General features: G+C 35.8%; 1 protein-coding gene across 2 annotated transcripts; it reads left to right on the forward strand.

Annotated features, from left to right (window-relative positions):
- The first annotated feature begins 2,178 nt into the window (after positions 1–2,178).
- LOC311295184 (ladderlectin-like) lies at positions 2,179–3,904 on the forward strand. Of its 2 annotated transcripts, XM_084416427.1 has the most exons (6): positions 2,179–2,258; positions 2,379–2,457; positions 2,662–2,768; positions 3,180–3,302; positions 3,463–3,574; positions 3,691–3,904. In XM_084416427.1, the coding sequence occupies exons 2-6, from the start codon at positions 2,397–2,399 to the stop codon at positions 3,879–3,881; spliced, it is 594 nt and encodes a 197-aa protein (XP_084272553.1). In that variant the 5' UTR covers positions 2,179–2,258; positions 2,379–2,396; the 3' UTR covers positions 3,882–3,904. The 2 variants fall into 2 exon arrangements, with proteins under 2 accessions (XP_084272553.1, XP_084272554.1); XM_084416428.1 differs by lacking the exons at positions 2,179–2,258; positions 2,379–2,457 and having other exon boundaries at positions 2,662–2,731.
- Positions 3,905–13,378: the final 9,474 nt, after the last annotated feature.

Raw genomic sequence — 13,378 nt, forward strand, 5'->3', positions numbered from 1 at the left:
TTTCTGTGCCACAGTGCAGCTTGTATACCACACTGTGGTGCAGTACGTCAGTGTGCTCTCTATGGCAGAGCGATAAAAGCCCACCAGCAGCGACTCACTTAAGTTGTTTCTCTTTAGCAGTCTCAGGAAGTAGAGACGTTGCTGTGCTCTTTTGATTATGGTGGTTGTGTTAACGGATCAGGACAGATCATTGTTGATATGGACTCTAAGGTGTTGACCCTCTCGACACTAGCCCCTGCTATGAGTAGTGGCGGTGGGTCCATCTGTCGCTTTCTCCTAAAGTCCAGGATCAGTTCTTTGGTCTTTAATGTATTAAGCTTGATGTTGTTGTTATGGCACCATCCTGTTAACCCCTCTATTTCAGCCCTATAATGCGTCTCGTCTCCCCTTACAATTTGCCCGATAACTGTGATATCATCTGCAAATTTGATGATGTTGTTGGTTGGATAAGCTGGGGAACATTGAATAAATAAATAATAATAATAATAATAAAAGTGGTTATAAACATCTACAGAAGTCATGGAAATCCATTAGTCAAAAAATATGCAGGTCTCATATATATATATATATATATATATATATATATATATACTAAAAATATCCAGCATTATAAACTTTCAATCTGCAATAATCATCATGTATTGATTTTCTATAAATGTAAAATATAATATACTGTATATAAAACTTTAAACACATTTTCCTCTACATCCGATAATTTTAAAACAATTATAAAAAATGGATTAAGCTTCGATCTAGATTAAATCAAGGTTTATAAATCAGTTTGCAGTAAACTTTAAACTTTGAGACTTACATTTAAACCATAATTCTCCTGGTTTTACTATACATTTAAGATTGCTATATTACTTTAATGTAAAATCCTTAATGAATTCACATGACTCAACTGTTGTTGCTGTTTTTGATATCAGTTAAAGCAATTGTTTTTAGTGTACAGAATTAAATATCCTGGAATATTTAGTGTGACATGTAATGCATTGTTTACTTGTTTAAAATTGGCATTTGTAAAAATATAATAATAAAAACAATTATTGTTTTTACAATAATTGACACTGACATTAAGCTACTGAAGGTTAAATTATGCTGCCATATTAATTTATACATACTATAAATATATTTCAAGGCAATTCATAAACGCTGCCGTAATATTTTCTGACAGTCTCTGAGTATGTTACGATCTGCTCCGAGACACGAAGGTTTAGATCCAAATGCAGCTTTATTTGAGGGCAATCCAGAGGCGTGATCCAATGTACAGGCAAGGGTCATATACACAGATAGGCAGTCCAAACAAAGAAACAAAGAAACAAAACAGGCAGGGACCAGAGGCAAGAGAGTAATCCAGGGACCAGAGGCAAGAGAGTAATCCTAATGTTCTACGGCCATGTCCGGAATAAAGAGTAGCCTATCCATGTCACACAGTAAGATTTAGGATTTTGACCATATAGGCTACCTCGCAGTCACAGACCGCATCAACGTCAGTGAGCTATACTTATTGTATTTCGCCACAGGGTGTCACTGTGGCCTCAACCCTTAGCCTTCGCTTACTCTGAGCTCGATTGCTATGTCTGAGGTAAACCACGCCCTCCTCATTACCCTACGCAGGAAGAAATGTAGGAAGAAATAAATGAAGAAATAAATAAATGTAGAAATATATAAATGTAGAAATAAATAAATGTAAAAATAAATAAATGTAGAAATAAATACATTTATAAATGAATAAATGTAGAAATAAATAAAAGAAGAAACAAACAAATATGGAAAAAATAAATATATACATAAATAAGGAAATAAATGTAAAAATTATTTATTTTCGGTTTTTTTTTTGCTTTTCTATGTATAGGTTAATTATTATTATTATTTTTTTACATTTATTTGTATATTTGTATTTATTTATTTTTAATATTGGCAGCTTTGGAATTCCATAGGTCGCCTACTCTCGACTACATTCAGGCGAGGCAAGGCGCATATCAAACAAGCCTATTCTCTGGCCGTGATATTCAAATGACGATAGTTTTCAGCCGCCACATTTATCAATGTCCGATCATTGGTAGGATGGGATTGGCTGTATTCGAGTGTTTCATGAATCACACCTGAACCCTGTCGTAAGATGATTTCTGCGCTCAGATCTACGTTAGATTGATAAATCAGGCCCAATTAGTAAATAGGCTATTAAAGCAGGGCTCTTTCTGGAACTTAACAAACACTTCCTCTGAGATTCTGAAGGCAACAATCTGAAAAGCAAGGTGAGTTTTTGGAACAGAAACCTACTGAATAACATTTGCTTTGTCTTTGAAATATACTGAGATTCCACAGTGCAGCATTTGAGTGCAGACATTTAATTTTACCTGCTTATTCATTTTTAGGTTCATTTCAGGTTCATCATGGCAATGCTGAGTAGTCTTCTGCTTCTTTTCATTATTTTCTCCATGGGGAATGCAGATGGTAACCAACATATTTAATTGTAAACTCTTGCTAGTTTAAATGCATTTTGGGAACATACAAGATTCAATTTGCTGATATTTGCGTGATTGATGAAGCGTTTTCAGTGTAAAAGTACACATTTATTTTGGCTTATCACACAAACTTGAAATGAGCAATATCATATATTTTTTTTTTTTCTGCTGTAAATATTAAATCCCCATTTAGGTACTAGATCCACAAGTGATTTAGGAGGATGTCGACGTGGATGGAAAAAATTTGGACCCCGGTGCTACAAGTACTTCTCTCAATCGGTTAATTGGGTCACCGCAGAGGTGTGTTGTACAACAGTTATTTGGACAACACTATTAGTTGTCTTTAACTACATCTAAATAAATAGTTTGGTACAATGTATTGTGTTAAACACTTTTGCTGCTATTGAGTTGGGATATGGGTAAGGTTAGGGAAAGGTTTGACGGTATGGTTAGGTTTAAGGTTGGGGTAACACTGGGTCAACAAAGTAAACCAAGATCTAATTACTGCTGTATTAATTGCTTGGATTTAAAAAAATAAATAATTGAAAGTACAATGTAAGCGTACTGAATCAAATGATTAATTTAATGTTAGTAAAGAATAAATACTCTTAATATAAGTGGGAATGTTTCTTTGTTTGCAAATGACTAAAATGTTTATAGTCATTTCTACTTCCTACTAAAGATTTTGTAATGACAAATCTGTCTCTTCAGAAAAACTGTCAATCTTTTGATGCGAATCTCGCATCTGTGCATGATCAACCAGAGAATGATTTCCTGCTGAGTCTGTTGCCGCCTTCCACAAGATCTTGGGTTGGTGCTCATGATGGTGAACAAGTAAGTTAAATTGTGTGCCCTAAAGAAACCTATTTGTCTAAACTCAAATTTCTGCTTTAATCAAAGGCAATGTTTCTAATGAAGATGGTTTGACTTCAAAGCTGAATTTAATTGGCTTGTGTCTGTAGTGCCTTTTGTATTCATGCTCTTCACTTATTAGGATGGAGAGTGGTTGTGGAGTGATGGAACCGTGTATGACTATACCAACTGGTGCTCTGGAGAACCTAACAATGCTGGTGGTCCTGAGAACTGTTTGGAGATCAACTGGACCTGTGAGTGCACTTATACCTATAATATCTTGTTTGGTTTCACCATGCTTTAAGTTAAACACCACTGATTCTAACACCACTGTAATCAGAGTAACTGATTTCATTATTCAACTCTACAGATAACCGTTGCTGGAACGATGCATCCTGTTCAACCTCAATGAACTATATTTGTGAGCTCACACTCCCCGAGCCTGGTCCACATCCCGAGCCTGGTCCACATCCCGAGCCTGGTCCACATCCCGAGCCTGGTCCACATCCGAAACCTGGTCCACATCCCGAGCCTCGTTCATATCCTGGTCGACGATTCTGAAAAATTAATAAAAGCATTAAATCAAAGCATGTGATTTGTGGACAATCAATGTGTATTGCATTGCAAGGTTTGAGGAAATGGTTAGTAGACTGACACTTAATAATTTCAGGGAAGGGGTTAAGCGCGCACAGCGGCGTCATTGACAAACACTAGAAGACATTTGTTTCCTACATTGGTTTGTAAGCAACTTTTTGTTTTTGGTCTTATTAAAATATGCATCATGATCCTGGAATTCACCATGATCTTTAGATGGTATTCTGGCTCCAAGTCCAAAACCCCATGGTAATACCATGTTACACACTGGTATTTGTTTTCTCATGTGTATAATGTAGGCATATGTGAGCATTTTTGGAAGGAAATGTTGGTTGCAATCTACAGGGTTTCTACTAAGTTTAGAAAAGTATGGGATTTGAGTTTTCTATAATAAAAAAATAAGAATTTAATTAACACTCATCATTGTGTTTTCATGGCAGCTGTTTAGTGATTGTCAAACGTCTGAATTCAAGGTGCACTTTTTCATTGTGCAACAATGAAATGCATGGGTTTCTTATGATATTGTTAGCACCATACAGTATTACAGAGCCACTAAAAGGATATTTGCAAAAATAAAAAAATATGCAGACTTTTGTGTGTGCACATGAGAAAACAAACTTGGCATAGACCATGCACATTGAGCCACCTACTGCACCATCAGCCCATTTCATAAAGTGGTTTCTTGGCCCCATAGTGTGTTAAAACAGTCTTTTGCTAGACTCTTGAACTTGGTAAATAGGAAAATGCCATATTTTATCCTCCACAGAGGATACATTAAATTGGACATTAGGTACTACCCTAAGAAAAGCCACATTTTTGAGCGAATGGGCCTAGATTTCTATTAATTCATGTGCATATTTGCTCTCTTTTTCTAACACAAAGGACAAAGATTATAGTATATAAAACTAGAAATTGTAAATTGTAAGCATGCAAAAAATTCATGTGCGCATCTGAATAGTTTCTGGAGGGCAGGGAAAAGTTTATTGTGTGCATGCAAAAGTCTGTATACATACACTACTGTGCAAAAGTCTAAGGCACTTTAGTATTTTCACCCCCCCAAAAAATAGTTTTAAGCCAGTTATTTATATATTTTGCTGTAGTGTTTCAGCTTACATTTCCAAACATTCATTTTGCCATTTAATTGTAATAATCCAGCAAGATTTTTGTATGCACAAGGAGTGACCAGAGCCGTTATGATCTGATCTCACCATCACTGACATGAAGAAACAGAAAAAAAAAAAAAAAAAACTGAGACAGACTAAATCCAGAAGAATTACAGCAATGCCTCCAAGATGCTTGAAGAAACCTTTCTGCAAAGCTACAGCACTGAGATGTTTTAGGCACTTGTGTAAAAATGCTGTAAAGTGAGGATGCTTTCCAAAATAAAGTCATAGATTGTATTTATCAATTAGCTTCTATTACCTGAATCAAATCAATATTTGGTGTGACCACCCTTTGCTTTTAAAACAGCTGTTGTCCAGGTACACTTGCACATAGCTTTTCATGTAGCTTTGTAGGAGAGTTTCATCAAGTGTCTTGGAGATGTTACCACAGTTCTTTTGCATTTAGCAGTTTTTTCTATTTCTTCATGTAATCCCAGATGGACTCAATGAAGTTGAGATCAGATCTTCGTATGGAGCACTGGCTGTTGTCAGACTCCTTATGCATATAAAAATCGCACTGGATTATTATTACAATGGCAAAATAAATGTTTGGAAATGTAAACTGATATTTCCTACTGACACCTTCCTTCCTTATACACAGCAAAGGATATAAAAACTGTCGTAAAAACAGTTTTTGGGGGTGAAAATACTAATTTTGCTTTGGAGGTCCCCTACAACAAACTCTTTCATTTTCTCATAATATACATTGTACATCACCACATTCAATGATTCTCAAACTAATCGTTCGATGATTCAGTCTCTTTAAATACCTCCTTTCCGCTGCCTGCTCTGCACTGATTGGCCTGACAGCCCAGTCTGTTGTGATTGGTCGACCGCTTACAGCGCCTGTCGGAAGCTAAACACTCATTACCATAACTGAACTTCAGCTCCGGAGGCTTCCTCAGTCCTCAGCAATTACACACTTTAGAAAAGTGTAAACCTCATTTAGACCTCATGGAGATTTTAGAAGCAATCGTCAAAAGGTTATACTGCTGTTGTATCGCTGTGGTAATTTTAACCAGACTTTTCACATCCTCATCCTTTGAAAGGGTTTACAAAGAGACTTTGCTTTTGCAGAGCAGAAAACAGCGTCTTTTTGACATATACACAACACGAACCAGCTACAGCTTTTGAGGCAGGTCAAGTTGTTTGCGGGCAGACAACATAAAACGTAGGTGGGCATTAGGCAAATGTGTTACCCAGTGACGTGTAGCCGTCATGGAAGTAAGATTTGAATTCCTGCTGACTCGTCTAGGTGGTTCAGAGTCAATTCTCTCTTTTGAGAAAAAACAATTCACCTTAATGCTAAACGCCCCAGTTCTAAACTATAAGGTTGGTCGCCCTAAAATCAAACCAGGTAAAACATGACCAGCGAATATGAAGAGGTTAAGAGGACCTAAAATATAATAAGATGGCATTTAATTTACAATCAACTTACTGTAACAGTATAACCAGGGCTTAGACAAAAAAACAAAAAAACAAAAAAAACATATCTGCACAGGCTCAAAAAAATAACCTTCTAAACAGCAAATCAGCAAGGGATACAAGGGTATGGGGAAAATATTATTTAAATTGTATTTATCAACTAAGTCCAGCAAAATCCCATCTTTTTTTTTTTTTTACTTGTTGACAGGGCTTTTAGATGTTGAATCAGTTATTTCCCTAATGAAGAGATGAAGCTCAATCTCTGTGATTGACGTTTTAAATCTTAAGCTGCAGTCACGGTTTCAATTTCAAATGTCATAATTTGCAGCTAAAACGTCCATAACTATAGGCCATTTTTTATTTATGATGTTCCATTCTAACCTTTACAACTTTGCACTTGTATGAACTGTTGTTTAAACTAATGTTCAATGTTTTTAGAAGTGAAACTACAACCACACTTTTTAATAAATAGCCTATATCATCAGCTCAAAATGGTACATTTGTATTTTAGTCCAGGTGATATGTGAAAATGATGTTCACTTTTTCATAAAAGCATGAAACTTGGTACACTTGTACAGTTTGCGGCCCTGGACATTTTCACAAATGGAGCCATCACAAAAACGCGTTGTGGCGGCAATTTTACTTTCCGCCATAACCAAATTTTGTATTTTATATCATATCTCCCGAACCAAACATGATAACGTAAAATGTGATGTCTACCCCTATATTTGGATGGTGAAGGATTACAATAATACCATATACAGAAACAATAAACCGTTCAGGTGAATAGTTAATGGTTAATTCAGTGACATTGTGAGAAGGATTACAATGAAATCACAGTATCTGAGAAGATGCAGAATGAAATTATCATATTTCATGTACTCACAACAATCACAAGCGCATGAGCAAATCAGTGCTACAGTGAAGGGAGATTGAGGAGTAGTTGATTCCCTCTGTTGCTGGACTGTGCTGGACCAGAAGGGTCTCGTCTAATTGATGAGTTTGAAAATGCCATGGAGTTCAGCAATAAGGGTGTCTCTGAAAACAGACATGAAGAATAAGGCCAAAAATTGGTTGACGTGATCGAGGAAATGGGAATCCTTTCGCAGAGTACAGCAACAACCTTCTGAAGCTGGACTATTGTGGATGCTGTTCGGGTTGCAGAGAGGATGGGCCAAGAGCAGTACAAACTCTTTGTTACAGAGAAGCAGGGCACAAAACCCATCACCACCCCTTTGAAGAGGAACAAGCTCTCTCTTATTTAAACAACTCCAATAAGAGGACAGTCCAAGACAAGACTCACTGAAAAATGACTGTTTTTCACACTCAACATCATCTGTCAGATCTGTGATGAGAACCTAGAAAACTTCTTCAAACTCAAAAATCAGGTCTACCTTCCATCACTCTCTCATGGTGGACTATGCTTTGGAAACAAGGCTGATCTGTTAAGTTGCCTATAAGCAGTGGGGCTCCAGACAAAAAAAAAAAAAAAAATTAAGGGGCCATTAAGGGAATTTTTTTAAAGTGTCCCTATTATGGTTTTTCAAATATTCCCCTTCATGCAGTGTGTAATACAGCTGTTTGTGAATGTAAACATTCTGCAAAGTTGTAAAGTCAAAAGTGCACGATAAATAAAGTTATTGTCTCCCAAAAGAAATCAACTCTGAACCGACTAAACAAGTTGTTTGTATTTTGAATCCTACTGTGTTTTAGTTTTGTGTTTTATACTGTGTAAGTTTCTGGCTAACCGGCTAATTCACGTTATTACTGAAATGCTTCAGCTAATCAGCCGTGATGGGCCAAAATTAGCTAAAACTGTGTCTAGTAATGCAGATTGTCTGTCGTTCTTACTACTTTGAGTAAAGACGGATCAAGATTCACATTAGTGCTAGGCACTGTTATTGATACAGTTCCCGCATATGCACTGCAATAAATTAGAATATACACATGGGTTTGTTGATGGACATACATTTTTTAATGCTGATGGGGAGGACTTACAGCTGCAACATCTCATAATGTCCCATAACTGAGCAGCGTATCACTGAGAAACGTCCTGCGTTCGGGTTGAATAACTTGTTCCTCCAATGTATCATCATCGGACTTGCTCTCGGACTGGCTTTGGACGCTCGGACTGTTGATTTGGCTTTGGCTTGCTTAGTTGGGGATTTTTACAATATTCAACGATATTATTGATCTGCCTAATTATGCAATTTTCTTCTAGAAACAAACTTTGTTGTATTATTTTCATTTTATCAATGTGAAGCTGCTTTGATACAATCTGTATTGTAAAAAGGGCTATATAAATAAAGGTGACTTGACTTGACTTGACTGATATATGGTAAAATTGACATCATCTCTATGGTTTTTACAGTGCAATCGCTGAGCAGGAAGCCTCTGGGCGGAGCTATAATTCAGCTATGGCAATGGGCATTTAGCTTCGGACACACGCTGTAAGCAGTAGACCAATCACCACAGACTGAGCCATCTGGCCAATCAGAGCAGAGTAAACTCATGGAAACGAGGGATTAAGAGAGACTGATTAATCTGATGAGTTGTTTGGAATCATTGAAAAATGTGGGGATGTGCAATGAATATTATGAGAAAATGAAAGTGTTTTTTTTATCTTTGATTCGTGTAAACCTGTTCTAAAACAAGAGAAGTAGTAATGTGAAGTTCAGGCAGTAACAGAAAACAGCAAAGATTAAAAGATTGAGAATAAGAATCCGTATCAGTATCACTAAAAAACGAGAATTGTTAACAATTATTTCACGTCCACACAGCTAACATATTTCCCTGTTGTAGTTTATCCATGTTGTGTACACGAAATAGACACTGCCTTCCTGCACTTTTACAGTACTTGCATGTTTATTCATTGACACGTCTCCGTTGTTTTCTCTCTTTCTCTTGCTGGCACAGCCGTCAGCGTTGTTGATAGAGATGAGGACTTTGAAAAAGCCTTTGACATGCGTTTCTGACGCGGAAAGCTGATCCTCGCTGTCCCTGTGCATATTTTGGCACTCGAACTGAGTGAGGTTATCTTCCACCTGTAATTTTTCTGCGTGTTGAACGCAGTTTTTTCTGCGTGTTGAAACACGTTTTCTGCGTGTTTCACATATATATATGTGACCCTGGATCACAAAACCAGTCTTATGTTGCACGTGTATATTTGTGGCAATAGCCAACAAAACATTGTATGGGTCAAAATGATAGATTTTTCTTTTATGTCAAAAATCATTAGGATATTAAGTAGGCCTAAAGATCATGTTCCATTAAGATATTTTGTAAATTTTCCACCTTAAATATATAAAACATTTATTTTTGTGAATGGATGCAGCACTATCGCCAATAGAAATGGACAACTTTGAAGGCGATTTTCTCAATATTTCGATTTTTTGCACCCGCAGATTCCAGATTTTCAAATAGGGTGAATAGTGGTAAAGTGGGACACTTTCTGATAATTTACCTTCTGCATAATGTTTTATTATGATCCAAATGTCTTAGCCCCTCATATGATACTATTCTAAATAGCTTAAGAGCTCTACTCTACTATACAGAATAAAAAAGAAAGAAACATTAAACACAGGATGGATGACTCTTCCTCAAACACACATGGACCCCAAACCACATTTTTCCAGGCGCTACTGGCAAACTGGGACACCTTTATTGGCAAACTGGGATACTTCAAACACATTAAATTGTTATTCAAATGTAGTCCCAATGAATTAAATACACAATAACAATATAAACAACAACAACAAAAATAATAAAAATCACTTTTTTTAAGGAGGGGTGCAGGTATAGCAGATTCTTTCCACCCCTCCCTCCCTCACCTGTCCACAATATTTTGTATTGGGTTTAGTTTATTTCATATAAATTAAAAAAATAGAAATCTTCATAAACATTTCTTCTTATAGGCTAATTTTGTTCCACACAGGCTAAGTTTCATTTCTTTTTGTTGAAAAGTTTTTTTGCAAATATTGCAAATGTCCCAGCCATACAAGCATGTATCCTCCATCTTTCTTGTTTTTTTTGTTTTGTTTTGTTTTTTTTGGAATTGGCATTGTTTTTTAAAATCAGTTTACAATCTTTGTTGAAATATGTAGCTAGCTAACTAAATGTATATGAGGGGCATACAAAAAGGGAACTCAATTCCCCCATTAGAATGACTTAAATGGCTGTCCCAGTTTGCCAGTAATACCCTGTCCCAGTTTAACAATACGCTATTGGCAAACTGGGACAGTGTCAAAATCACATAAAAAACAACAAAAAAAGATTCATATGAATGTGATTTTTACAAATTCTGATTCACCATTACATCCTATAACAAAATATATAACAATTACAAATTATCCATGAGTGTTTTAATTTTTATAAGCTTAACAATATTCACCTCAGAATGCTATGTCATTTTACTTTACCATCACGGTTCACTGTAAGGTTGTTGAATATGGTGTGCCACACCCCCGGAAGTGATGTCATAGCCACAGAATCTATATATTTTTTTCACATACTTGCTTATGATGAGCTCAGTGTTGATTTTTAGTAATGGAATCATTTACATGTAAAGATAGAAATTAAAAAGCTTAACTGTCCCACTTTACCCATTGTCCCACTTTACCACTATTCACCCTAGTTGTATCTCGGCCAAATATTGTCCTATCATAACAAACCATATATCAAAGGAAAGATTATGTATTCAGCTTTCATATGATTTATAAATCTCAATTTAAAAAAAATTACACATAAGACTGGTTTTATATAATATTTGTGTTTGACATTCTTTTTAAAGGACAAGTTCGGTATTTTACACTTAAAGCCCTGTTTACAGATCGTTTGTGATGTTTGTGACTGGTCAGTGGGTGTCAAATGTTTTTACAGGGGGAACGTCTGTATGGGGGAAACTGTTGCTGATTGTATTTTCCTTTAATTGTTGTCTCTCTTTTCTTCTCCTCCTCCAGTGTCAGTGTCTCTGATAGTGTTGATCTCTGCTGCTGCTGCTGGATCTCTGTTGATTGTAGCTGCAGTCATTGGGCTCTTCTATATCTGCAGGAAAAAATTAGGTAACGAGATCAAACAATTAATGCAATTAACAATTAATTTATGTTGAAATATGTATCTTTTATAATGCCAATTTCAATAGATTGAATGTTGTTTTTAACTTGTATGCATTATGTTATTGTTTATGCAGTTCAGACCCAGGAGAAAGACATGAATGATTCTGCATTGTATAAACCAAAAAGACGAAAAAAGGTAAGACCATTCATGACTTTGTTGCAAGAAGTTCCAAATTTTGTAATCAGTATGCATCAGACGGTCAGTAAACAGATGTATTGTATTTTTCCTCAATAACAATAAAATATGATTATATTCAATGATTAGTTCATCCAACAACAACAACAAAAAAAAAGTCTTAAATTTACTCACCGCACTCTTATTAGATTATTTTAGGCAGTATGTCAGCCTCAGTCACCATTCACTTTAATTGAATATTTTTAAAGTGAACTGCCTCTGCCGCGTTTCCATTACCCTTCAAATTGCGCAAATTGAAATTGCGAATTGAAAATACGCACAATGGAAACACGTCAATTTCGCAAAAACTCCCGTTTTTCGCAAAAAAGTTTTTACGCTCTCATGAGGTGGTTTTTCAGGCGATTCGAAAAAGGAATATTTCGCAAAACTGCAATGGAAACAGTTTTTGCGCATTTACAGTCACCTGACTTAGAATACGCGGTGTGTTTGAGGTCCATGTATAGCTACGCAAATAATAATCATTTAATATTATTTTATTAACATTTAATAGGCTATATTTAGAAGACGCTTTTTTGCAAAAAAGGAACAAAGCTGAATGTGGAGCGCGCACTGAATGGCACGGAGGCGCAGGCGCGAACACTTGCATTTTCCTATCAACAGTGGAAACAACTTAAAATACTCTATCATTTCTGGTCATACAGAAAATAATAATACATTATTCTCAACTACTTTTATTTGTGTAAACTCACAATAACAAAACGTTGTGCTTTTGTAAAATAAAATAAAACAATCAGAACTACGTAAACTGGAGCGCGAGAACTGAAACAAAATATAGCCTATGCACGCTAAAGCTTGAAATGTCCACTTTAAAACGAACAAATTCGAATCGAAAGCTAATACCTTCTGATTAATCCGTATGAAAGGTGCATTTCTCTCTAAAAGCGCATCTGCTTAACAGCGGAGATGGAGATGTGATTTTAGCCAAAACAATAGCCTGTTTATTAATAATATGGCTCTTCTCATTCAGCACTGCGGGAAAAACATAAATTCCAGGTTCTAATTTGGCCTTAGAAAACCAGTAAAATCGACATGTTTTCATATTAATTTGTGAATATTTTAAATGCTTAATAAAGGGGCAAAAAGTCAAAAACTGAAAATTCGTCGATATTTACTTTTTTGCGCAGCAGCTGGTGTAGATCAAATTTAAAATGTTGGTGTTCAACTTTGCGTTTTAAAAAAGACAACAACCGTTCATTTTTCGTTTTTCAATTACGGGTTAAAAAAGGAAAAATGAATGGACACAAAAGTAGCCTACATAGGCCTATATATAGCCTATATATAGCCTCTATATATATATATATTCTAAAACGAGCTCTTAAATTGAGTATTTGTTGGGAAGAAATTAGATAAGATTCTTAAAGGTGTATGCATTGTCATGTACTTTTTATGTATTGTTGTCTGAATGCTGCAACAAAATTGCCTTCAATTAGACACATGAAATCAAACAGCAGAATAACATAATTTATTTACACATGTATGCACTTATACATCACTCACAAACACCTCTTCATACACATCCCCTTCCCACACAGAGATCATTACTCGTTTTATCAACCCCTAGACCCC

The sequence above is a fragment of the Rutilus rutilus genome (genome assembly GCF_951802725.1).
Source record: "Rutilus rutilus genome assembly, chromosome: 8".
NCBI lineage: Eukaryota > Metazoa > Chordata > Actinopteri > Cypriniformes > Leuciscidae > Rutilus > Rutilus rutilus.

Excerpts from the sequence above, each read along its gene's own strand:
- LOC311295184 (XM_084416427.1), top strand. The coding sequence starts at position 2,397 with ATGGCAATGCTGAGTAGTCTTCTGCTTCTTTTCATTATTTTCTCCATG. Across the intron at positions 2,458-2,661 it reads CTCCATGGGGAATGCAGATG|GTACTAGATCCACAAGTGAT; the intron begins GTAACCAACATA and ends ATCCCCATTTAG. Across the intron at positions 3,303-3,462 it reads GTGCTCATGATGGTGAACAA|GATGGAGAGTGGTTGTGGAG; the intron begins GTAAGTTAAATT and ends TTCACTTATTAG.